The 27,926-nt window shown below is 38.8% G+C and overlaps 1 protein-coding gene across 3 annotated transcripts in view; it reads left to right on the forward strand.

The window, feature by feature from the left end:
* The window catches only part of LGR5 (leucine rich repeat containing G protein-coupled receptor 5), a 143,334-nt gene that overhangs the window by 52,057 nt on the left and 63,351 nt on the right, over positions 1-27,926 (forward strand). For all 3 annotated transcript variants that reach the window (XM_023226542.3, XM_023226543.3, XM_023226544.3), the window contains exon 2: positions 13,661-13,732. In XM_023226542.3, the coding sequence (XP_023082310.1) occupies positions 13,661-13,732 (72 nt within the window). The remainder of the gene's footprint in view (positions 1-13,660; positions 13,733-27,926) is intronic.

Raw genomic sequence — 27,926 nt, forward strand, 5'->3', positions numbered from 1 at the left:
AAGAAGAAGAAGAAGAAGAAGAAGAAGAAGAAGAAGAAGAAGAAGAAGAAGAAAGAAGAAGAAAGAAGAAGAAAGAAAGAAGAAAAAGAAAGAAGAAAAAGAAAGAAGAAAGAAGAAGAAAATTAGCCAGGTCATGGAAAGGTCATCATTCTCCCACCTCAGCCTCCCAAGTAGCTGGGACTATAGGAATGGTGGCACATGCCTGTTGTCCCTGCTACTTAGGCTGACGTGAGAGCATCACTTGAGCCCAGGATATTGAGGCTTTGGTGATCACACCACTATCCTCCAGCCTGGGCAACAGATTGAGAACCAGCCTCAAAAAAAAAAAAAAAAAAAAAAAACAACGTAAAAATCAAATAGTAACTTACTTGTTTTTGGCTACATGACAAGCCCTAGTAAGAGAATATAATGTTGCAGGTTGTGCTGATTTTAATTGTGAAAGAGTTCCCTTTTCTGTTAGTTCATACTGAGTGGTTACAGCATATTCTGTTTGGTATCTCCTTTGTATATTTTTGGCATAAGACCCATTAACAAAAAGTATTAATTCAGGATTATCTAATAGAATGTCCCATAAATCAATAGTTGAGATACCACACTCACACATTTATGGTTTTCTCCATCATTAGGCAGAGGTAGCAAAGTGACAGGGCTAAGCAGAGATTATAATATTCGAGACGGAGATTTGGAGGTTACAGGAGAAAGATGTCATAAGATGTTAGTCTGTTGGGTCTGACTGGAATCTAATAAACTTATAACTGTATGTGGGACTCGTAGGTACAGTTTCATTTCCTGATACTAGGTCAGGTGAGGTTTCTTCTAATTTAGCTGCTGCTGCCACTATTTTCAGACAACTTGAATATGCTCTGGCCACTAAATTTAACTGGAGACTCTAATAAGCAGTCACTGTCTTTCCCCTTGTTCCTGAGTCAGGACTCCTAAGGCCTGATCATCATGTTTGTAAACAAACAATGTAAAACATTTTGTATAATTCAGGAGCCTTAAAGCTGAAGGCTGTTGTAAGGCCAGTTTTATTTGATGGGAAGTTTGTTCATGACTAACTTCCCAAAGCAAAGACTTTGATATGGTTTGGCTGTGTCCCCACCCAAATCTCATCTTGAATTGTAGCTCCCATAATCCCCACATGTCATGAGAGGGACCTGGTAGAGGTTAACTGAATGATGGGGGTTGGTTTTTCCAATGCTGTTCTCATGATAGTGAATCAGAGATCTGATGGTTTTATAAAGGGCAGTTTCCTTGCACATGCTCTCTTGCCTGCCACCATGTAAGATGTGCCTTTGCTCCTCCTTTGCCTTTTGCTATGATTGTGAGGCCTCCTCAGCCATATGGAACTGTGAGTTCATTAAACCTCTTTTTCTTTATAAATTACCCAGTCTTGGGTATTTCTTCAAAGCAGTGTGAAAATGAACTAATACAGACTTTAAGACAGATTTTTTTGTAAGTTTATATAAGGGGGATGCCAACAGAAAAAGGTTGAGGACCCAAGTTTTATAGTATCCCCAAAGTCCAAGGAATCCTTTTAATTATCTCTTAGTCATGAGTTTAGGGAAACCTTGGATTGACTTTTTTTTTCAGGTGACAGGAAAATTCTATTTTCGGTCAAATCATGTCTTAATAGACCTTTTCTTTAGAGAATAAAGTTTTCCCATGGAGGCTTTATGTCCCTTTTAAGGTAATGGTTGTAAGAAAGAAGTTGAATCTATGACAGAGTTTTATTTGGTAGAAGAACATAACTATAAATTATCTACATGTTAAATACAGTAGAATTTCTAGGAAATTGTGAGATTGACAGGTATTGCTGTAATGCCTGAAAAAAATAACATGAGGCATCAGTGGACCCCTGTGGCATTACAGTCCAGGTGTATTGCTGGTTTTTCCAAATAAAGGCGAACAAGTATTGGCTCTTCTTATCAAGTGGAATGCTAAAGAAGACAGAGCAGAGATCTATCACTGTGAATCATTTGGCAGCTGTAGGCACACTAGATAACAAAGTGTTAGGATTTGGAACTACAGGAAATTTTGGAATTATAATTTTATTTATTGCACACAAGTCTTGAACAAATCTCCAACCTCATCCATTAGCTCTTTTAACTAACAGAATTGGAGTATTATAGGGACTAGTACAAGTAATTACAAGTATTTGTTTTATCAACTCCTCTACAATTGGTGAAAGTTCTTAGATTGCCTGTAACGTTAGAAGTAAATGGAGAAATTTAGGCAATGGCTTAGAATGGTCTAGTTGGATATTTATAGGTTCAGGACTTGCAATTTTTTTCTGTCAGTGGAGGAGGAAGCCCACAGATATTGGGGAACTCTGGAAAGGTTGGGGTTGGTATAAGTTTGGCTTTCAATGTTATCAACTCCCACTTTTAAGAACAAAGCAGTTTAGGTTCAGGAGGATCAGAGACTTCTAGGATTATTTCTCCTTCTGAAGAGAGCTTTATGTGTCTTCTCAGGTTAGAAAGCAAATCTCATCCCAGTACCTATACTGGAGAGGTGTCACATAGTAAGAAGGCATGCTTCTCTGAAACTAGTTCAGCAATTCAGCTGGTTTAGTCATAGGAATTCTCTGAACTAGATTTGAAACCCCCACCACAGAAATATTTTTTTACTCCAAGATATTTGTTGGTTTACTAGGATGGGGTTTAAAGTCGATAAGGTGGTTCCATTATCCACCAACACTGTGTATACATGACTCCCCATTGATCTGGATCTGAGTTTCCTTAAAAACATAAGGGTGTTATAGGAAGTAACTTACCAGAGAATCCCTCAGAACCCCATTCATGTTAATTATTGTCTTGAGAGTCAAAGCGTTGGGAATTTTCTCTAACAGAGGAATTTAGAGACTGATACTAGAGTGGACAATCTTTTTTCCAATGGCCTGACTGTTTCTAATGATGGCAGACATCTTAAGGTACAGGGTTTCTTTGTTCAGGACCTCTTGATTTTGAGTTATGATATGAATGAAGAGGTCCTCTTGGACTTTGTCCCTGTAGCTGTTGCAGCTGTAAACATAGAAGCCTTTGATTTTTTTTTTTTCAGCGTTTCACCTTTTTGTTGTTCTAAAGTTCTCTAAAAATGTTCAACCATGATGACTACTTCAGCTGTATCAGTAACTTCCCATCCAATCTTTCATTTTTCAATCAGATCACCAAGCTTTGGTCAGAGTCCATGGATGAATAAGGCTGTAAGAGCTGTTTTAGTTTCAGCAGGAAATCTTCCCTGCTGTATTTTAAGACCAGAATATTTAACAAATCTAGCTTGTAATCAGAAACTAATTTATTTCTTTTTCTTTGTATACATAGTTGAATAATGGACCAATCTTTTGTGGGAAGACAATAGGGATTATTTCCAGCAGTTTTTCAGCTGTTTTTCTGGCATCATTTTTACCATCCCTAGAAGTAACTATTGAAGAGTCAGCAGTCCTTTCCTCAGGCTTATCCCACCCTGCTCTTTTTATCCATTTGTGTACATCTCTGTGTCTTAATATTATGTGTATAAACTGATATAAATCAGGAAATCCAGGGTCATAGACTCCTGTGAGGATTCTCAATTCCTCAGAAAATTTTTGTGGATTTTCTTTGCAATTTGGAAAATATTTTGCTATGGCTCTGAGTTCAGTTTTTGACCAAGGAGTAAAATTATTTATAAGAACCAACCCTGGGTATTCTGAGGGCCTAACTTTATGAGGCATTTACTTAACTTCCTTTCTCTCTTTGTTCTCCAGATAAAAACGTAATTCAGCAAAAGGATCAGTAGGTTCAGGAGAAAGAGATGGTTTCACAAAGGAATTTGTGGATTTAGAATAATTAGGTAGAGGAGAATAAAGGCAGGAAAAAAAGTCACATCAGTTACCACATAATTTCCTTACTTTTGCCCTCAATTTATTGCTTAAGCTTTTCAGTTGTCTTATTTGATTTTAGTAAATAAGCCTTTTTTTTTTTTTTTTTTTTTGGAGACAGGGTCATGCTCTGTCACCTAAGCTGCAGTGCAGTGGTGCCATCACAACTCACTGAAGCATTGACCTTCTAGGCTCAAGTGATCTTCCCATCTCAGCCTATTGAGTGGCTGAGACCACAGGCATGGGCCAGCTAATTTTTTTTTTTTTTTGTGATTAGGTTTCACTATGTTGCCCAGGCTGGTCTTGAACTCCTAGGCTCAAGCAATCCTCCCACTTAGGCCTCCCAAAGTGTTGAGATTACAGGCATGAACCACTGAGCCTGGCTTTAGTACAGAGTCTTTTAGAGAGGCAATTTTGGATCAGCTAGTCCTTTGTAAGCCTCTGTATACCAATCAAAAACTGCATGCCATTGTTTCTGAGGTATTTAGGATCCATTCTTTTCCATTATGTCCCATAAATGAACAATTTTATCTATATTAAAATTTCCCCATTGCAGCCACTGCAACTTCTAATTATTTCTTGTAGGCATACCCATTTTTCTAGAAAGGCACAAGTTTGGGGTCTGTAATTTCTAAACATAAAATTTGATGGTGTTCCCAGAAGAGAAGTCCCAGACTCCTTAGATATTGACAAACTCATAATAGTCTGTCTTTTTAAAATTCTATCTACCTGAGGCTTCCAACTACAAACTCAGTCCAGTTCCTATTGAATACCCAGTTAAACTCCAGATCCCAATCTGGATTCGAGATCTATTCTGTGCACTAGTGCACCAGACTGGACCCAGTCTAGTTTATGTCAAGCACTCAAATTTGATCTCTGGGCCCAACAGGGAATAACATGATTCAGATAAACTTGGAGCGCTCGGGACGCAAATTGTGGAACTTGAAATCTGAGAGGGACTTAACCAGGACCTCCAGATGCAGTGAGAAAGCAGTGAGCTCCATGGACTCAGCAGGTACCTTTTGCCTGGTTCCTTGATACACCCAGTGGTATGGTCCAAGGGTGGGTGGGGTGTCTCCTTTGAATCCCACTTCTGACACCAAACGTAAAGAAAATCTAAAGTACAGTTAAATTTTAGAGTTTATTTGCATAAGAAGTAATTCATGAGTTGGTGAACACCAGACCAACAGAGGTTTTGCATTCCAATGCAGAACATCAGAGGCAAGCATTTATGGGAAGATGCAAAAGTAAAACAAAGAAATCTGATTGATTTACAGTTATCTTTTTTGGGGGGGTACTTTTTTGGGAAGTTCTTAGTCACATAATTATATCTTAGTTGGCTGCTTCTGATTAATTAGAGGTAAGTTTAATTTCTGTTCAACATAAGCATTTACCAGAAATGACCCCAGTTAAGATTAGCTTATATCTACAGTGTGACCCCAGTCAGGTTCCACCTATATTTGCAATTTAAGCTAGATTAAGGTTACTTTAAGCTCTAACTGGTTTTATTTGCTCAGAAAGTTTTCAGGCCTGGTCTCCATTTTAATTTTACTTTAACATTTCTCATAACAATTTTATGAAGTAGATACTATTATCTCTGTTTCACAAATGGTGCAGATGAGGGAACTGAGGTACAAAGATGTTAAATAACTTGCTCAAGGTTACTTAGCTCAGAAATATCAAGGCCAGGACTCAAACTAAGGCAAAATATCTACAGAATACACACTTTTAACTATTACACTATTAACTCTTTCAAAAGAATTCCTTTGAAACCCGAGGAGAAATAATATTAGAAAAAGAGAGTAATATTAGAAAAAGAAAGTATACCAGCCTTTTCCTTACATATCAGTGTATAGTTTCACTTGTTACAGCAAGTATGTTTTACTTCTAATTCAAAAGTCATCAAATAAGATAAAATGTTCTGCTGGCACTTTGCAAAAAAAGGTATCCTGATGGTCAAAGTCATATGAAAGGATGCTCAGCTCTATGAAACATGAGGAAAATGCAAATTATAACCACAATGTGATATCGCTGTACATGCCAAAATGACTAAAATAAAAAAGAGAAGAACGCCAGGCACGGTGGCTCACGCCTGTAATCCTAGCACTTTGGGAGGCTGAGGCGGGTGGATCACAAGGTCAGGAGATCGAGACCATCCTGGCTAACATGGTGAAACCCGGTCTCTACCAAAAATACAAAAAATTAGCTGGGCATGGTGGCACGTGCCTGTAGTACCAGCTACTTGGGAGGCTGAGGCAGGAGAATGGCATGAAACTGGGAGGCGCAGGTTGCAGTAAGCTGAGATCACGCCACTGCACTCCAGTCTGGGCAACAGAGCGAGACTCCATCTCAACAGAGAGAGAGAGAGAGAGAAATGATACCAATTTTGGTGACAACAAATGGAAACTATTGGACATGAAATAATTGGTATTCTTATAGGCTACTTGCGGGAGTATAAATTGATATAACCACTTTAGAAAACTATGTGGCAGTATCTATTAAAGCAGACATATGCATATACCAATACCCAGCAGTTCTACACCTAGATATGTACCTAACAAATACGTACACTTATGAATGTTCAATAAATTTGTTTAAGAATATAGCAGTACTGTTCATAACAGTCACAAACTGAAAACAATCCAAATCTCCATCAACAGTTAAGTGGGTACATAAATTGTGGTGTAATGATAAAATGAAACACTATATTGCATTAAGAAGGAATAAAGGGCCGGGCGCAGTGGCTCACGCCTGTAATCCCAGCACTTTGGGAGGCCGAGGCAGGCGGATCACGAGGTCAGGAGATAGAGACCATCCTGGCTAATACAGTGAAACCCCGTCTCTACTAAAAGTACAAAAAATTAGCTGGGCGTGGTGGCAGGCACCTGTAGTCCCAGCTACTCGGAGGCTGAGGAAAGAGAATGGCGTGAACCCAGGAGGTGGAGCTTGCAGTGAGCCGAGGGTGACAAAGCCAGACTCCGTCAAAAAAAAAAAAAAAAAAGAAGGAATAAAGGATTGCTAGGTGCAACATAAGGATAAATCTAACCAATATAATGAGTGAAGAAGCTAGACACAAAAATGTCTATAAGTGATTTCATTTATAGAAAGATTAAAAACAAGAAAACTAATGTAAAGTGTTAGATGTCAGGAGAATGATTACTTTTGGTGAGGAGCAATGAATGGAAGGGAACATGAGGGGGTTCTGAGGTGATGTCAATATTCTATTTATTGATTTGTGCTAGTTCATAAGGTGTGTTCATATTGTGAAAATTCATCAGGGGCCAGGTGCAGTGGCATGCCTGTAATCCCAGTACTTTGGGAGGCCAAGGTGGGAGAATCAACTGAGCCAAAGAGTTCAAGACCAGCCTGGGCAACACAATGAGACCTCATCTCAAAAAAAAAAAAAAAAAAAAAAAAAATTAATTAGCCGAGTATGGTAGTGCAAACCTGTGGTTCCAGCTACTCAGGAGGCTGAGGTGGGAGGATAACTTGGACCCTGGAGGTTGAGGCTGCAGTAAGCCATGATCGTGCCAGTGCACTACAGCCTGGGTGACAGAGTCAAACCTTGGTTGAAAGATGAAAGAAAGAGAGAAAGAGAGGAAGGGAGGAAGGGAGGAAGGGAGGAAGGGAGGAAGGAAGGAAGGAAGGAAGGAAGAAAGGAGGAAGGAAGGAAAATTTATCAGGCTGGAGACAGAATTTATACATTTTCCTGTATATGTTATACTTCAATAAAAAAAATTCTTAAGGATACAGTGTTTTGGAATTAAAAATGATAACATTTTTAAAGTACCTGGAAATAATACTATTCATACTATAATAAAATGCTACTCAAGCCTGCATCTTGCCTTTCGAGATTCACAAGAAGTATATTATCTCTAGAAGTATATTTGAAAAGTGATCGATTAAAAAGTGCTGGAATGTCTCCAGCCTAGATCCATTGTTATCAAAGGCATCTGGCAGAGAGCTAAATGCTACTGGATCTCCAAAGACAAATTTAAAATGATTGTACTTAGAAGAAATAGGAATTACACTGTGCTGCTAAAGAAGTAAATATTTGTCTTCCACTGTGGTGAGATTAAAGAAAGAGCATTGATTTTTTTTGTTTCCTTAATTTTTTAAAATAGTAACACTATAAGAAAGGGCTTCCTTATTCACTGATTCAAATACCAAATCTCAACTATGGCTGAATTTTAAGATGATGAACAAAGTATCTACTTTAGTCATCTCCCTCACAACAAATCCATGAAATGATAGGAAAGATACTTTAGAATAAGAATGAGAAGAAGGAGAAAAGAAGCGGGGAGCAGAAGGAAAAAGAGGAGGAGAAGCAGTAGTTAGTGGCACTTGGGCATGGGGGTAGAAGGGCACCTTTCAATGAATGAGAATCTTTGAGGAATCCCTAGGAAAGAAAACAAATAGGATCAACTGAAGAGGGAAACTTAATTACAAACATTGTGAAAGGTGAGCAAAACACAAAGAGAGTTTGCTCCCAAGAGCATTTTATTTCAGAACAGTTCTATACCTCATGCTCTTAGAGGCAGTATAGCCATTTGTCCAGGCTGCTACAACAAATTAGCATAAACTGGGTGGTTTAAACAACAAAAACGTATATCTCACAGTTCTAGAGGCTGAGAAGTCCAAGATCAAGGTACCTGCAGATCCAGTGTCCTCTGGGGGTCAGCTCCCTCAGTTTTCAGTTGGCCAACTTCACACTGTATCCTTAACATAGTTCCATAGTGTAGTGGTTAGTATGTCTGCTTTACGCACATTGTATCCTTAAATGGCAGATAGCGGAGCTCTCTCATGTCTCTTATAAGGACACTAATCTCATGATGGGGGCTCCCCTTTCATCACCTAATTACTTCCCAAAGGCACCATCTCCGAATATCACCACGTTAGGGATTCAGGGTTTAGCATATGAATTTGGGGGAACACAAACATTCAGTCCATAGCACACAGTAATGTGCTGTAGTATGCTAAAGGGGAAGGGATCCATAAGGAAGGCTAATAAGGAGGAAAGTATAGGTGTAGTAAGCAGGGGACAAAGAATATCCTTGGTGGTCCAAAGAATCCCAGTTATTTCCATGAAGTAAGAGGACAGGTGCCCCATAAGCATGATGGGGGTGGTCATTGATGAAGAGGTTCAAGGCAGCAGTTCCCATGGGAGTAAGCTGAGCAACAGCAAAGCACAGAATTGGGCACTGGTGTTACAAACACACAAAGACTGTGAATTTATAGTCACCGATCTGCACATTTATGAGTTGTTGTTTTTTTTTTTTTTTTTCTGGTAGCACTCAGTATCCTGGGATAATAACAGAGAAGATAAAGGAATTGTGGTGTTTTTCCAGAGCTGAGGTTTTTCCAGGAAAGTAAAACAAAAGACAGGGGTTAGGGAGTTGAGAGTGTTGGTGACATGGTGATCCAGGAGATCAACAGCCTAGGTTTTGGGGCTAAGATGAGTTTTGATACAGGAAGTATCAAAGGACTAGAGGTTGAAATAGAGAACAACAAAGATGGAAAGATAAGAGGTTGTGTGAGAATGACAAGGGTCTGTTGAACTAGATCTTGAATGGCCTTGGAAGAGACATGGGGGAGTGGTAATTTGGAATTGGAGAGGATAATGCATTCCAGGGAAGAGAACCACACGTGTAAAGACACATGCAAAGGGAAACGGTAAGAATTTCCATGTAACTAGATCACACATTGCATGGAGGAAAGTGGCATGAGATCAAGATGGAAACCCACATTAAGCCAGATTGTGAAGAGCCTATGGAGTTTGGGCATCATTTCCTCCCAGAGGCAGGAGCCAGCAGAAGTTCTCAGATAGCACTGCGCTGTATGGCTACGGTTGGACAGGTTGTATCCTGCACAGAGGCTCCTTCATGGGGTCTAAACTCTAGGCTGAGCTCTGCTTGCCAAGCCATTCACCCTGCTTGCTCTGTAGCTGTTACCCCAGGAGGAAGAGGATATTTTCTTTAATTCTTCAACCCCTCAGGAGAGGGAGTCCTCTTTTAATTCATCTACCTGAGGGGCTGCATTTCTTTATGGCTAGCAGTGGCTCTGTGTAGAGTGATGAGCAGACAGACTTCTCAGGGTGACTGCTCTGGCCATGGTGTAGAAGATGACCCAGAATGAGGAGACATAGTAAACATGGAGAGCAGAACAGTTTTCAGCAGTATTGCCTTTGGCCTAACCAAAGGCAGCCAAGAAGAAAGAAGAGGGGCCAGATCCAGAAGCGAACTCTGTAGTGCAGTTAACACCAGGGGCTTATGGACGTAGGATGGTGGGAAAGGGAAAAGTTAAAGATGACTCAGATATATTCTCCACTGTGTTCCTAAAATAAAACCTGACGACATTAATGCTCAATTAACATCTGTCAAATGATAAAGAAATAGAGCTGCAAGTAACAAAAACATTTTTAAGGGAAAGATACTGTCTGCTGGGATGGAACCCATAGGAACTCATAAGAAACAGTACCTTTCATCATCATAAGCTTCCTCAATTTCAAGTGAGTTGCAGAGATCAGAGAATTGGCCTGAAAATTTAGGGTTACTCCAGGCAGTTGTTTTCAGTCCTGGCTGAGCATTCCAATCACCTGAAAAGCTTTTAAAAACTCCAGTGCCCACAGTGGATCAATTAACTCCAAAATCCTGGAGATAGAACCTAGACATCAGCATTTTTTTAAGACAGAGGCTCACTGTGTTGCCCAGACTGAAATACAGTGGTGGGATCATGGCTCAATGCAGCCTCAACCTCCCAGGCTCAGGTGATCCTCCCACCTCAGCATCCTAAGTAGCTGGGACTACAGGAACACACCACCACATCTAGCTACAGGAACACACCACACCACCACATCTAGCTTAAGCTGGAGAACCATAATTGCATTTTAACATCACTGCAGACGTGCACACAGAAGGGAAAAAAGCAAATGCAGGCAAATTAATTTTTACCTTGCCCATTTTGAATTTTATTTTAGAGGCCCATTTCATTTGGTCTTAGATCATGGCTATTAAAAGTTATTTTTGGCCGGGCGCGGTGGCTCAAGCTTGTAATCCCAGCACTTTGGGAGGCCAAGACGGGCAGATCACAAGGTCAGGAGATCGAGACCATCCTGGCCTACACGGTGAAACCCCGTCTCTACTAAAAAATACAAAAAAATAACTAGCCGGGCGAGATGGCGGGCGCCTGTAGTCCCAGCTGCTCGGGAGGCTGAGGCAGGAGGATGGCGTGAACCTGGGAGGCGGAACTTGCAGTGAGCTGAGATCTGGCCACTGCACTCCAGCCTGGGTGACAGAGCGAGACTCCGTCTCAAAAAAAAGAGTTATTTTCTGCTACAAGTTTATATAAACTGCTAGAGGCTTTTTAAAAGAAAACAGCCTGTATTAGAAAACAGGTGGTAAGGGGTTGATTGGAGATGGAGTTTCGGAGTTTCACTCTTGCTGCCCAGGCTGGAATGCAATGGTACAATCTCAGCTCACTGCAACCTCTGCCTCCTGGGTTCAAGTGATTCTCTTGCCTCAGCCTCCCAAATAGCTTAGGATTACAGGCACACACACCACCATGCCCAGCTAATTTTTGTATTTTTAGTAGAGATGTGGTCTCACCATGTTAGCTAGGCTGGTCTCAAACTCCTGACCTTGGGTGATCCACCTGCCTCAGCCTCCCAAAGTTCAGGGATTATACGCATGAGCCACTATGCCCAGCCAAGTACTTTCTTTTTTGAGAAAAGAATTAAGTCACTCCCTTCTGATTGGAAATGGCTAATCATAGGGTTTCAAGCTATTAATATAGAGACACCCTTGTTTAAAAATAAGGAAGGCTGCATGATGAGGTTGGTTTTCCCAAGATTATGCAGCTAGTGAATGGGAAAGTCTAGGTTCCCACCCAAGACGCTCTTCTCAGGCTTGCCTGCACTTTCTCTGCTGCCCTAGTCTCCTCCGCCATAAGAAGTGTTCAGGTGGGAACCAGAGGGTGAATGCTTACATAAGCCTCACTTCCAAGTACTTGAAATAGGGTAACAAATATCAAAAATAATGTGGAGTGCTTATGAATCACCTTAATATGTAAATGACCATGTTCTATTTAGAGCTTTCTGCTGATAGACAAGATCAACGTTTGTTCTGAAGTGATTTGCACATCACACAGAAAAATATGAGAGAAAATCTATGCTCTCCACACCATATGTCTTGATGTCAAGACTGGTTTGATCTGTGTTACCAATAGACATGGCCCCAAATCAAACCACCTTGATCCCTTTAGGAAATCAGTAGGATATCAAATTTTAAAAAGTGAATATTCCTGAGAAATATCAAGTATTTGCAGAGATTCTATAATCAATGTGAGGAATCCAGAAATTGCATTGATCAGTTTAAAACATGGCTGTTCAGTGAACTTAATGACTGTGCTATTTCACAGGAATATTTGGAAAAAAAATGAAATTGTTTATCAATTACTTGACTTATTTATCTAGACAATGCCAGAAAAATCCAGACTTCTGAATATGAACAATGCAAAAATTTGTAGTCTATACTTATGGCATTGTCTAGTTTTAGCTTAAGAACATAGCATTTACTTGGCTTCATTATTTATTATTCACTAACAGATAATAAAATTGATAGCAATTTCGGGGTGGTACCATACTCTGAAACAATTAATAAAATATTTTATCTTCTTTGCACATTATTGTGACTTTTTTAAAGGCAAAGAGTGAATGATTCTTCAATTCTTAGCGTCATTGATGTAAAGTCAATATTTGATAAAGGAACCAAAATGTTGCGAATGGAATCAGCTGATTAGGTGCGATGCATGTGCCCACTTCAATAAAAGCAATAATTCAGGTTGAAAAGAACTTCATTATCTTTTCTCAAGGTAAATTTTAATGCAGGCCTGGTCTGAGAATACAATGCCATGAGTTCTGAATCTTCAGGTTCGTGCAACAAGTCATTTCTTAAGTGACCTTTAGCTGACTACACAAAATCTGAGTTGGTCTTGATAAGAATCTGTCCAGCTGTCAGTCTTCTGGCCTCTGAGATACAGAGGGCATATACCCATGATGCTGTGGGGTTATATAAGAGACAGTAAAGAGATGGGGGAGAAAGAATAAAATATAATTACACGGAGTTTCGTTTAAAACAAAAATTGATTGAGTTCTGCCTAAAGTGGCTTGCTGTTTCCTGTGCCAGGAACTACTGTGCAGGCCCAGCAGGAAGTGTGCTACAGAGCGGGATCACCTTACACCCTCGTTTTATGGTTCATTTCACTTATTTAATGCAATCTGAGAACCTGCAAAAGGAACATGTTAGAAGGAGGGAATAGGCTTTTTGTCTTGTTTTGTTGTTGTTGTTGTTTTTAAGTTTCTTTGAATCAAAGCATTTGTTTTTACAAGGTGCTTAAAGTCCCAGAGAAACAGGACTTCTAGAGTTGCACGATGAAGACATTTCTCTTTGTCACAATTTAAAGCAAGACAGAAAGTTATGTCTAGAGTTGAGTTATGTCTGTTTCCTTTGCTGTCCACTCACATAATTTTAAACATAAAGAATAACAACCATGCCCATGAATGGCCTAAATCATTTTGAATTCCATTAAGTTCCTCCTACGGTCTCTAATTTGATAGAGAGCCCATGATGTTGCCGGGAATGTTAGAGAAAAGGAATATATTTAAGATGTAGAATAGCGATTCATTTGTCAAGCAGAGGAATGAGTTCATTTTACTATATTGTTTGGAAATGTGTGAATTGAACAGCTGGATTTCCTTGTGGTGGCATTCGCTGCTCCTCACACGCTGTCTGTTTTCCCCTCCAGAGACCTCAGTATGAACAACATCAGTCAGCTGCTCCCGAATCCCCTGCCCAGCCTCCGGTTCCTGGAGGAGTTGTAAGTATCACTGTAATCTTGATGCATCCAGTCAACACTGGGCACATTCTTGTGTTTGTCTCTCATACTTACTGTGGGAACCAGATAAAACAAGGCAGAAAACCTGTCAGCACCAACAGTTTCGGAACATGAGGAAACACTTAGTTGGGAGGGGGCAAAAATAGAATTGCTTATGATTCTGGAAATCAACTTATAAAAGAGTTTACCATAAGGCTACAACTTTCTAAGGTGAGACTGAGCCAAACAAATTAAAATTTTAAAACAAAGCCTGTTTAAAAGAACTGGATAGCTCTTTGGAAATAGTTAAGCAGCAGGATATTAAAAGTTTGAATACTGGTTCATGTTTATTAAAATCGCAAGTAAAGTTATAATCAAAACCAAAAACTGCTGCTTGGTTCGGCTTGTGACAGGGAGAATTGAGTCCACATTTGTATAGCACCAAAACTTCTTGTCCTAATCACTTTTAATTACTATTTCCCTACTTTTAAATTTAGCTTCCCCCAAGGCTTCAGTAGAAAAATGTGAAATCCACAGAAGATTTAAAACTGGGCTCTTCCAAACACTAAAATAAAAACTAAAAAATGAGGAAGCTAAAATTAGTTAATGATGCACAGAGGAATTTTGATTAAGTCTAGTAACCACTTTTCACAAGATGAAAAAGAACTGTGTAAATCAAAAATCTGCATTTAAAAATTCACTTGATCCTCTTACGCTTTTGAATGATAGGGATAAGGAGGTGATATCCCATCAGTTCTGGTGTAGAACGTTCGGCATCATCAGTTGATTCAGTCCTCTGACTGTTGATTAAAGGAATTGTTTAGGTAACGACCTCTTCTGAAAATATTTTCTTTATAAATCCTGAAGTCAGAGTCTAATTTGGGGGGTAATTTAAATTATTAATGCACCCCAGAATCCCCCATGGGAGGTGGAAAGAATGTTTCATCATAACCAAATTACACTACATTAATCATCTTCTCAAGAGAATAAGAGGATAACATATTGAAATTTCTCCCCTCTGGAGTTTTATCTATATTTATTTTTGACGACATTATGTTTTATGAAATGCTATTGTTTTACTACTGAAATCAGTTGCGTGTGATCAAATTGATATCAAGGGTTATGGTAGGGAATCTTAGATTTCTAGATTGTACAGCAGGTTTTTATCATTCAGGGAATGGATTTTCACTCTAGGTCCTAGGCCTTTTTTTTTTTCCCCCCGTCTTCTCTTTTGTCTCAGGACATTTCCATCGCTAGGATTTAACCTTCATAGGAGCTGGAACAATGTCTGTCTTAGTCATGGCTGGTACATAATAGATAATCTGTAAATTTTTAATGAATGAACTAATGAGAAAGCAAAATATGTAAAAGGAGTTTCTTATACATGTTAACTGCCTAAGAAAAAAGTAACAGATTTTCATGGACATTAGTCAACACTTTTAAACATTATTTTAAATAATTTCCAAACATCAGAATTTTAAAAAATTATATCTGTCTTGTTCCCCTTAATATACAATAGCTAGCCCTGCTTACCCACCATATTTCTAAGGTATGCCCTTCCTATCCTTTTCCCTTTAATTCCCTTATAGTATCCTATGGCAAAATGCTTCCCTTCTCCCCCAACACACACCTCAACTTTAGACCACAAGCTGAATCAATAAATAATTCACTTCCCCAAGGACTTTGTTTAATAGATTTCCTCCTTCAGTGACCCAACTCATTCAAAATAACTCCTCTTTCTTCATGAGGTGAATATTAATTCTCTTCCAAGGCCAGTTTTTAAAAAGATAGTTGAAAAAAAATCACAAAAAAAGCAATGGTGTTTGGGGAGAGAACTACCATTTGAAAATGCTACTACTAATACTTTTTTGCATTGTCTTATTTTTATTTCTCTGGAAACTTCATCAAGTATCTTGACCATAGAATCACAGAATTTCAGAAATAAAGGAGACCCTTTAAAGACTATTCATTCCATTGCCTCATTCTGTTCTGGAATTCTTTCTGCTAAGCCGGCTGACTTGCTGAATTTAAAATCAAGACTGCTTTTCCATATATAATTCTGTGCTGCACCTAACTGATGTCTTAAAGACATCATTATTCATTTAGTGGCAAAAGAAGTTAGTATTCATGAAACCTGGAAAAATGATCAACTCTTCTTGGTTTATTCCTTTGTTCCCAAAGCTAAATTTAGGGGTTTGGGGAGGTTCTATGATTTTTTGTTTAAAACAAAAAATCCTTTAACAGAACATTTTTATTATGCTGTTGATTGTTTCTGGTAGACATATGCTTAAGTCCATATTCTCTTTTAGGCTATATGATCTTCAAAAATAATAATATAAGTGTAATAACAACAATAATAGCTTACTCTGTGCCAATCACTGTTGAAAGTGCTTTACACACATCATTTCAGTGAATTATAACCCCATAAAGGTAGATATTATTATTCCCATTTAACAGATGAGAAAACTTAAATACAGAGAAAATAAGGAACTTGCCCAACATAATGGAGTTGATATGTATCAGAGCTAAGATTCAAACCTAGGTCAAAGCTAAGATTCAAAATGACTTTCAAAGCCATGCTTGGAAAGCAGAGGGAGGTTTGGAATTGTGCATGGTTTATTTGTGCTTTTCTTTTCTCCAGTAGCACCTAGCACTGTGATTTCACAGTAGTTTGCATAGTGGAACACTTTTAAATGCTCTATAAACTGAGTTGTGTAATGATCAGTGTGTATATATGCGTCTGTGCATGTGTCTGGGAATGAGAAAGAAAGCAATAAAGAGCTGTCTTCCCAGAAGGAAGAGATTGGATATTCAGGTTATTAATCTATGACTATTATATACTATCTATGAAAAAAGTATCATCAGAACTTTCAGGTGTAGAATTTCACCAATCTAGCATTGTTCAATAGGTCCAAAAGAGTCTTAGATCGTATTTTGTACATGTAAGTACATATACTTAAGCACCATGTTTATATAGCATATATTTTACTTGAACTAATAAACAACCACCCATACAGCTAGATAGAGATGTTAACTCTCTGTCTCTCTTTCTCTGTGTATGTGTGTGTGTGTGTGTGTGTGTGTGTGTGTTATGACAATTAGGACACTGTATGAAAGTGTTAAGTCTTTCATTCAGCTTTTTCAGCTCATTTTTGTGCTTTATCTCTTTATACATTAAATATGAAACTGCCGCTGATACTATCAATAATATTAAGAAACCCCCCACCATAAAACTCAGTCTTTAAAAATCACTATCAACCGGGCGTGGTGGTTCACGCCTGTAGTCCCAGCACTTTGGGAGGCCGAGGCGGGCGGATAACAAGGTCAGAAGATTGAGACCATCCTGGCCAACGTGGTGAAACCCACCTCTACTAAAATACAAAAAAAAAAAAAAAAATTAGCTGGGTGTAGTGGCAGGCACCTGTAGTCCCAGCTACTCAGGAGGCTGAGGCAGGGGAATCGCTTGAACCCAGGAGGCGGAGCTTGCAGTGAGCCAAGATTGGGCCATTGCACTCCAGTATGGCGTCAGAGCAAGACTCTGTCTGAAAAAATAAAAACTAAAAATAAATCACTATTAATAAAGCCACATTACCACTCTTCCCCTTAGCTCTAATTACCTGATACATCATTTCCCTCATTTAATTCCTTTAACTATGTTATAAACTGTGTAGATAGCCATGCCATGGTTCACCTCTCATCCATGGCTAAGCCTTAACAAAGGTGTCACAGTTCAAAATCCTGTAAGAATCAATAAAACGCTAGAGGTATCCACTGACTTAATGTTTAAAAATGCACGTAACTCAGCCGGGTGCAGTGGCTCACATCTGTAATCCCAGCACTTTGGGAGACCGAGGCGGGTGGATCACGAGGTCAAGAGATCGAGACCATCCTGGCCAATATGGTGAAACCCCATCTCTACTAAAAATACAAAAATTAGCTGGGCGTTGTGGCGCACACCTGTAGTTCCAGCTACTCAGGAGGCTGAGGCAGTAGAATCGCTTGAACCCAGGAGACAGAGATTGCAGTGAGCCAAGATGGTGCCACTGCACTCCAACCTGGTGATAAAGTGAGACTCAGTCTCAAAAAAAAAAAAAAAAAAAAAAAAAGCATCATAACTCTTGATTGAATGACGAGTTACAGAAAGTATTTAAGAAGAACAGCTATCACAGAAAATTGTCTTCCTTTCTCCTTCCTGACAGTCTAGAACACTTGTTACCTATGCTGCAAGTTTTTGACACATTTCAGTCTTATTTTGTATTTGTTTAGTTTAGTTTTGTTTTGCTTTGTTTTGTTTTGTTTTTGTGACTCTACAAGGTGATCAGATATACACAGGCCAGTTGTCCTTCTGGTGGCAATGTGCCCGTGCATAGAGAAGGGGAGTATTTTTCTTTTGCAAAAAAAGAAAGAAAGAAAAGCAGATCTAGATTAGGGAAGCTGTACTGCATAGAAAGAAGAGCACAAATCTAGATCCAGAAGCCCAGGATTCCCATCCTGGCTCTGCCACTTACTAGCTGATAATCCACTTAATGCTCACTAAGCCTCCGAAGAGAATGGTGCTGCCTGCCTTTTAAGGTGTTTCCAAGAATCAAATGAAAGGATGATGAAAGAATGTTGGTAAACTATATTCTGTATATAGAGTTGTATTAGGAAAATGAAAACACCTTCCAAAAGATTTTAACCCCCTATGTTCTTATTTCATGAGCCTGATTTTGCAGGAATCTCAGGGATCCTGGACTTGAAAAACTGTTTCCAATTCTGAGCTTTAATGGATATAGGCAACGGTTGCAGATAGTTCTTTACTATTTTAATAACCTGAGAAATCATTGTATTTCCTTCCAACAGTATCTCTCCTCCTATTTACTCAGTTCTAGGTACTTCCATTAACGCTTGCTTTGTGGACAAATAAAAGATCCTACATTTGATCCATCAGAGTGTGGTAGAGATGTTAGGAGCTAATAGCAGATGGTGACTATTGCTGGCATCTCCAAGTTACATTAAACTTAGCTTGGCAGTCTGACTAAATAAGGAGGGGGGAACGAATTGTTACCATTTAAAACTGTCCAAGTTAAAAGCCTTTATTTCCAAGTAGCATTTAAAAAAATCTTCCCAGATTCTAGTGCTATTCGAATCAAATACTCGATTTAGGAAAGAAACATGAGAAGCTCTAGGGAGGTCTGTTTTTAAGTTACTATTGTTCCCTGGAACTGTTTGCTCATATTATGGTTGGACATGAAGAATCTCTACATAAATAGTAGATATCTATTATTACAGATGAAATTTGTAATGAGAGATCACTAAACTTTCTGAAAGCATAATCTAGGCTTGTTACTTCTACTTCCCCAGCATGTTACTGAAAATAGCGTCTGTATAGCTGTCCTGCCTGTCTTTTGAGGTTTTTTTTTAACTGAGAATCAAATGAAAAAATGATCAAAGAACTTTGGTAAACTATAATCCACATATTGAGTTGTGCTCATAAAATAAAAACACCCTCATGCCCATGAATAATCTTCAGGCCCTTGGCCTTCTCACAGTGATCGTCTCCTATCTTCATAGATCTGACCATTGATTATAAACACTGCCTCCTTGAAACTCAAGTGTTATTTCATGGCACTTATTTTGTATGGGTAGTCTTCCAAATGGCTATCCATCCAGCTAGATATAGACATTTAGATATCTGTCACTGTATATATATATATATGTTTGTGGTGTATATCTTTTGTTATGACAATTGGGCCACTGTTTTGAAAGTGCCCTACCTCTCTGCCTCCTTTTTCTCCTTAGCATTCCATTCTCCCCCACACCCTATAAAATGTAGACATCCCTCATATTTTTCCACTTAACTTTATTGTCTCCTTTCTCTATACTTCCTCCATTCAACACACATTTATGAAGCCACTGAGAACATAAAAGCAAATAGGACTTGCTGTGTTTGTTTCATTCATTCATTCAGCAAGCCCCTGCCCTCAGGAAGTTGTCAACTGAGTGGAGGAGACAAATAATAAGCAAGGACGCAACTGCATATGATATATGCTAATTGTGACAAGAGCAGTGAATAACACAAACATGGTATAGATAGGGAACAAATAACAAGGGGTGAGAAGGAGGGAAGGTCTCTCTAAGAAGGTGGTATCTAAAGTGAGATGAGAAGGTGAAGGAGGGATTGGAAATCTAGAGCTGGGATACAGTGTTTCAAGCAGGAGAACAGTGTGAGCAGAGGCCTTAGGTGGGAAGAACGTTATGTGTTTGTGGATCTGTAAAAAAATCAGTATGGCTAGAGCAGAGTAAGAGAGAGGGAAGTGATGTGGATGCAGTTGGAGAGGAAGGAAAAGACCAGATCGTGCAGGGCCAGTTAAGCCATGTATGGAATTCAAATAAGAGCAACGGGAAGCCATTGGAGGATTATGTGCAGCTAGTAAACCAATAGGATTTATGAACCTAAAAGATTTCTCTGATTTCTGCATGCAAAATAGATTGGGGAATTATGGAAGCCAAAGGACCCAGTAGGAGGCTACAATAGGTGTCTGGGCAAGAAACTCATGACTTTCTATATATAGATGACCTCCAAATCTATGTTTCCAGACCAGATCTCTTTTGCCTTTGATTGCTAGGCCAATGGTTCTCAACATATTGTCCCTGGACAGTGGTGCACTGGCACCACCTTGTTATTTATTCTTTATCTAAACTTGCTCTTTATATGAACTTGCTTTTGAGAAATACAAATTCATGGGCCCCCACCCCACCTTGGTAAATCAGGAACTCTGGGGATTAAACTCAGAAAACTGCCTTTAACAAGCTCTCCAGGTGATTCTGATGCATGGTAAAGCTTGAGGACCACTACTCTAGGCTAGTGACTCTTGAAATCTAGTGACATCAGGATCACCTGTAGTGCTTGTAAAACCACACGTCTCTGGGCCCCACCACAGAATTTCTTCAGCAGGCTGGGGATTGGGAGGAGAAAGTCAAGAACTTGCATTTATAAGCCACTTCCAGGTGATGTCAATACTGCTGGTTTAGCTACCACATTTTGAAAATCCCCAACTACTTAAGTGACACCTCCACCAAGTATCTTCCAATACTTCAAAACTCAACATGTGCAGAACAAAGTTAAATCATGTGTCACCTGCCCAGCCTCCCACAAGCATTTTCTCCTACCTTGCCTGCTTGCCACCAGCATTCTTATTATCTAGACTTGTGCCTGCCCTGTCAGTCATTTGCTGTCATTTTCTTCTCCTACCTCCTATATTCAGCCAATTTTCAAGTCTTAAAGCTCATAATTCCACCTTGTCTTTCCTGTTTGTTCAGTCGATTTTGTCACCACCTAGTTCGGGTTCTCATTGTCTCATTTGGGTAACTCGTTTTTTGTTTGTTTTATTTGTTTGTTTTTTAGACGGAGTCTCACTCTGTCACCCAGGCTGCAGTGCAGTGGCACAATGTCAGCTCATTGTTACTTCCACCTCCTGGGTTCAAGCAATTCTCCTGCCTCAGCCTCCCAAGTAGCTGGGATTACAGGCACCCACCACTGTGCCCAGCTAATTTTTGTATTTTAGTAGAGATGAGGTTTCACCATGTTGACCAGGCTCGTCTCAAACTCCTGACCTCAAGGATCCGCCTGCCTTGGCCTCCCAAACTGCTGGGATTACATGCATGAGCCACCGCGCCTAGCCTGAGTACCTGTTAAAATCCGTTAACAAATCACCTATCCTAATTCTCTCAACAATTAATGAATTAATCATTGTTTCTGGAGATGGAGACCATGAAGGTCTTCAAGGTGATCTTACAAATATTAAACAGAGAGAACTACTTTAAAGTTCCCCATCCTTGAATATGCATTAGAATCGCCTAGCACAGTTTTTAAAGCTACTAATGACCAGGGATTGTCCCCAGAGATTCCGATTTAATGGCTCTCAGTGGGGACCCAGACATCATTTTTTCAAAGCTCTACAGGTGGGCTGAGAACCACTGGGATATATGAAAGCACCCTAACAGACAAAGACAGTCAGGGACTCATCAGTTGGTTGAACATAGGGACTAAAGGGAAATTATAAAGATGAGAGATGACTCTGAATAGGGTTATGAAATCAGGTGTCAGGAGCCTGGTGAGGGACAGAAACAGGGAATTCAAGGGAAGAACTGATTTTGGAGGCAAGAAGATGCCCAGTTCTGGATATACTAAGAGTAAGGGGGCGGCAGGACATCTAAATGGGAATGTCAGTAACATTGTTAGAATGTAAGTGTGAAGCATGATGGGTCTGTTCTAGAGATAATGATTGGAGAGTAGTTTACGAAGAGGTGATGGTTGAAGTTGCTGGGTGGATGAGAACCTTGAGAGAGAACCTTGAGAGAGGTCTGTGTTTCCTGGTGTAGTTTTTCAATCTACAATAAAATCACTGGAACTGTTTATTAAAAATGCAGATTTCCAAGTCCTTCTCCCAGAATGTCTGGTTCCCTGGGTCAGGATTGGGGCCTTGGGGATCTGAATTTTTTATGGCTTCTAAGGTGATGGCAATGCACACTAAAATTTGAGTACCACTAAGCAGAGCAGAAAAAAAGAAAAGGTGTGAGGACAGAAATTTGAGGAACATCTATGGTTGGAAGATGAAGACTAAAAGAGAGCCTAGGAAGAGGAAGAAGAGACGACCAGTCATAGCGGTAAGAGTAGTAAGATTGTGCTGAATCTGAAAGGCAGTCAGAGGAATTTAAATAAAAAGCAATGGGCAATGGTTTTCTGATAGCCAATGCCTCAAGTGATACAACCATTGTGTCCCTGCATTTTCCTGTTTTAGGTCAGGGTTGCTCCTAACCAACCTAAGCTTCAGACCAACCTTCCTTTAACCAGAGTAATAATTACAAACCCTAAATTTGGGGTCAAAATGCTATATTTGAACCAAATTTTCTTCTATGAACTTTTCTACCTAGTGTGAGCAAATAACCTCTCTTTGGCTCATTCTGCTATTTGTAAATAGAGATGATGCCAATTGTTGAATGTGATTGTTTTAAACAAATAGTACCATGCTCATAAAGTACTGAATATTGTGCCCTAGCATTTATGAACTGTTTGATAAATGGTAGCTACTCTTTATATGCCCAAAAGCACTATACGTAGCATATTGAAAGTGCTCTAAGAAATTGCTGAATTTAAGTTTGATATGTAACAAAGAAGGAATATTCCTCAGCTGTTTCTAATCTGGTTCTATAATGACTAGCTATCTTGGAATAGTTATGCCAGACCTGAAGCAACTGCAGCAGTATGGCCAGCTGCCTTTGGAAACAAGATCAAACGATCAATAAATATCAGTTGAGCTCCCTTTTCTGTGCATGCAATAAGACTCTTGAGTTTAGGAGTCTATAATCCGATAGACTGCTTATAAAAGGGTAGAAAATGAGCTAGGCACGGTGGTGCGTACCTGTAGTCCCAGCTACTAGAGAGGCTGAGTTGGGAGGATCCTTAAGTCCAGGATCTTAAAAAACAACAACGACAACAACAACAACAAAAGCAAACTTTAAAAGAAAGGGTAGAGGATAGAAAATCAACCCTTATAGGCTAGATTTTATAGAATGTATCTTATAGGAGAGCTGACTGTTAACTGAGATGGTTAAGGAAGATTCCATAAAGGAATTGAAATTGGACTCTCTTAGTCTGGTTAAAGAAACCACAGGGCCCTATGCACATTAAAGGATCTCCTTAATGACTTGAAAGAGTTTATTTACTTGGTCCAGTGGTCTTAGTTCTTAACAATTCTTAGCCCTTGAACCTTGAAATCGGAATATTTTTATTATATCAAATAATGAAAGCAAAATGCACAGCTCATGAATACACAGTTTAAGAAAGGAAGCCTTTTGACTGGATTTCACAAATCGGATATGCTTGACACAATGACGGCAGCACTTGAGGCATTGGCTAGAACAATGGAAGGGGGTGGATACAGTTTTTGAAAATTGCTTCAAGGAGTATTGGGAAAGACATTTTTTTTCTCAAATGGGAAGAAAATTCGTTGATGAAATGTCATGATTCTTGTATCCAAGGCACTAAATTGGCTCCTGCAAATCTTACCAAAGATGAACACAAGAAGGTTAAGTTCTTATGTATCTGTTCCCATCTGACCAGCAGGGGCACCTCGTAAAACAACACCTACCATGGCGGGCTTAGTCAATTATTGCTGTCGTGCATTACTGCAAGTTGAGGCAAATTACATCTTACTATAAGTTTCATCATATTTCTAATTCTTCATATGACTCAGATACTTGGCTCCTGTATGGATAAACCAAAGCCAAACCTATAAATGTAGTTGGCCCTAAAAGTAACAAAAGCAAATCAATTAATTGAATTGAATCATGAATATCAATTTTAATTGACTATTATTATCCTGGTTTCATCACTTACATATCTTTTGAGAGTCCCTAATTATATTATCATAGTTTTGGCTAACTTTATTTAGGACAATTTTTTTCCAAATGAGAATATTTTGATACTTTATAAAAGAATAAAAGACTTTTCAGAAATTTTACATTTAAATGATAGTTTAACAGCAATTAATTATTCAGGTAAATTACAACTCTAAGGAGTGGAAAAATTCAGAAATAGTCACAGAACTGCTGAAATCAATATTGGAAAATCACAGAGAAGGAAAACAGTACCAGAAAACTGGAAATAGGCAAGTACCATCCAGATCTTTAGAATGGAAAAAGGGGGAAAATTATTACCATTAAGCCTGATAGCCCTCATCAAATTTCCAGAAGAAATTAATTTAACATTTATAGAGTGTATGCCCTTTCACTCTCGTGTGCTTTGTAAAAGTTGGAAAATAAAGCGACAATTTCTAGGAGCCAGCATGAATTTACTAAGCAGTCTGATGAAACGTTTTCTTTTAAATCACAAGAATTATGATGTTCAAGTTAATTCTACTCCAATTATTTAAGTAGCACTGCTATTACATAGCTTCTATGCTCCATAAAAAGACTAGACTACCTTTAAATAAATAAGGAAAGCGACAATGTTTTTCACTTTACATAAAACCTTTCGGAGCTTTGGTGTCTTTGTCTACAAAATGTGGACAATAATAATCCCTGACCTACTCAGTGATATAAATTATGGGAAAGTGCTTTTTACAATGTTAATGACATGTTATAATAAAGTAATCTTACAATAAACAAGAAGAAGAAAAAGGGAGGAAGAGGAGACTGAGGGAGGAAAAAATAACAGTAGGAAATGCAAGTGTAATTTTTTAAAAATTGAGGGTAGAAAAAGACCTTCATGAAAGAACCCTTTCATTTCTTTTAATGTAAGGGAAATAAGGCCCATGGAAGTTAAGTAACTTGTGTTGTCTCACAGCAAGTTAATGGTGAGAAGGAAGAAAATCAAAAAGGGAAAGAAAAAAAAAATAACTAAATTAGAAGTCAAGAAGAAATTTGTGCAAGAACTGACCCAGGAGGCCTAATAGATCTAGCCAGGCCTTCTCACTTAGCTCTGAAAATGCTACTCAGCCAAGTGGACCCATGTTGGATCATGGTTTCCTGCACAATAATTTCCCAAAGGTCTCAAATGCAAGGTCAAATGCCCCCTTCCATGCTCAGTACTCCCCCGATCTTGTACACATACCTCTCCCTATGTCTGGAGAGGAAAAATTAGACCTACGTATGATTGCTGTGCTCTCATCCCTCCGTTTTACAAAAGGAAGCTACAAAATATAAAATAAAATCCTTTAAAGATTCAAATTACTTCAGCAATTCAAAGAAAATTGTACATTCTCCAAAATACTGTAGATGGTTTTTACAGCACCAAAACATCTACCTGTTTGATTTCTTGAAATAGGAATGTGTCTATTGTCTATTGTAACTTAATGGCTTTTTTCTTTTAATAGCAATTAAGTCAGTAAAACTAACAATGGTGGGACAATATGAGTCATATTTGGAGCAATGACTTAAGGGATAAAAACTTTTAAAAATATTTTATGTAGAAAGACAAGTTTTTTTTTTAACAAGTTATATCTTATTACAGAAGCGAAGATGATGAAAAAAAAATTCCCATGAAGTGATAATTTTAGAGACAGTGTTTACAGAAAAAAAAAAAACTTCTGACCAAATGTTATGTTGCTCTCTAGGGTTGGAAAATAATTGCTTAGCAAGCTGTTAGTTCAAATCATCACAAGAAAGATGTGTGTGTTTCTTCCTATTTGTGTACTGTGACCACATTTGAAAGCCTGTTTTATTCCTATGTTTGCATGCATTTCGGTATTAAAAGTACTAAAGCCACCCCACATGGTAAAGAAATAAAAGGGGAATGATTTCCTTAAATTGCTGTTTTTGTCAATGAGACAGATCTGCCACCAGCCCAGCAAAGAGCTAATAGCAGATCATAAATTCCTTTGCTTTAAGACAGACTGCCCTGATATCACAGGTCAGTGGTTCTACAGGTTAGTTCCGAATATAGACTCAGGAGACCGAAAGTCCCTGCCCAAAAAAGAAAACCAATTTGTGTGAAGTGAGTTTCAGGAAATGTAACAGAAAGGCATTCACCCTAACAATAATTTAAACTAGTTTAAAAAAAATAAAGTTTGTATCTTCTCATTTCCAAAGTCACTATTTCAAAAACCCTCCAGCTATTTGATGATACTGTCACAGCAGTGAAAGCTGATAAACGCCTAGTTGAAGGCTATGTTTTAGAGCTCACAAATGTACTGTTGAAGTCCTGACTGTGAGCAGGAGAGTTAGGGGCATTTTGACCAAAATAAGTTATGAGTCAGTTGAGTCTGATCAATTAAGCTGTCTACGATGGTCAACCAAACCTGAATCTATCTTAATTCAAAAAGCAACTTTTTTATATCACATCATGCCCATTTCATTTGCTTCAGTATTCTACATAGCACTTTGGATAACTAATCAAATGCATGTGGATTATACATAATGTAACTGTAAGTATAAAACGTTGCTCCTCTTTGACTGCCTACATTCCACCTCGACCCTAGTGGCTCATCAGGTTGGATTTTTCTTCCACACTAAATCCCACCACTTCATGCCACCTCTGCCACTGCTACACTATCCCACCATCTCCCATCTGAAGATTTTAGTCCCTCCTGTGCTTCCACTCTTGACCCCCTGGTCTATTCTCCGCTTTAAAAGGATCCCATTGAAAATGTTGGCAAACTATGCATCTAACAAAGATCTAATATCCAGTATCTATAAGAAACTTAAAATAATTTACAAGAAAAAAAAAAAAGAAAGTAAAAAGTGGGCAGACACTTTTCAAGAGAAGACATACATGCAGCCAACAAGTATATGAAAAAAAAAAAAGCTCAGCATTACTGATAATTAGAGAAATGCAAATCAAAACCACAATGAGATAGCATCTCACACCAGTCAGAATGCCTATAATAAAAAAGTCAAAAAACAACAGATGCTGGCAAGATCGTGGAGAAAAAGGAATGTTTACACAGTGTTGGTGGGAGTGAAAATTAGCTCAACCATTGTGAAGACAGTGTGGCTATTCCTCAAAGACCTAAAAATAGAACTACCATTCAACCCAGCAATACATTACTGGGTATATACCCAAAGGAATGTAAATCATTCTATTATAAAGACACATGAATGCATATGCTCATTGCAGCACTATTCAGTGTACCAAAGACATGAAATCAACCTAAATCCCCATCAGTGGTAGACTGGATAAAGAAAATGTGGTACCTGTACACCATGGAATATTATTCAGCCATAAAAAAGAACAAGATCATGTCCTTTGCAGAAACATGGATGGAGCTGGATGGAGGCCATTATCCTTAGTGAACTAACACAGGAACAGAAAACCAGGTACCACATACTTTTACTTACAAGTGGGAGCTAAATGATAAGAACACATGGACACATAGAGAGGAACAACACACACTGGGGCCTATCAGAGGATGGGAGGAGGCAAAGGATCAGGAAAAAATAACTAATGGGTACTGGGCTTGATACCTGGGTGATGAAATAATCTGTACAACAAACCCCCATGACACAAGTTTACCTATATAACAAACCTGTATATGTACCCTGGACTTAAAAGTTAAATAAATATATATACAAAAGGGTCCCATCAGAAGGACATTTCTAAAACACAGATCTGATCACATTACTCTCTGATTTGAAATCCTTGCAAAGACCTTTATGGGATGGGCCTGGACACCTCTCCAGCCTTACCTCCTGCCATCCTCCTGCTGTCATTCCA

The sequence above is a fragment of the Piliocolobus tephrosceles genome, chromosome 10 (assembly GCF_002776525.5).
Source record: "Piliocolobus tephrosceles isolate RC106 chromosome 10, ASM277652v3, whole genome shotgun sequence".
In the NCBI taxonomy this organism is placed as follows: Eukaryota; Metazoa; Chordata; class Mammalia; order Primates; family Cercopithecidae; genus Piliocolobus; species Piliocolobus tephrosceles.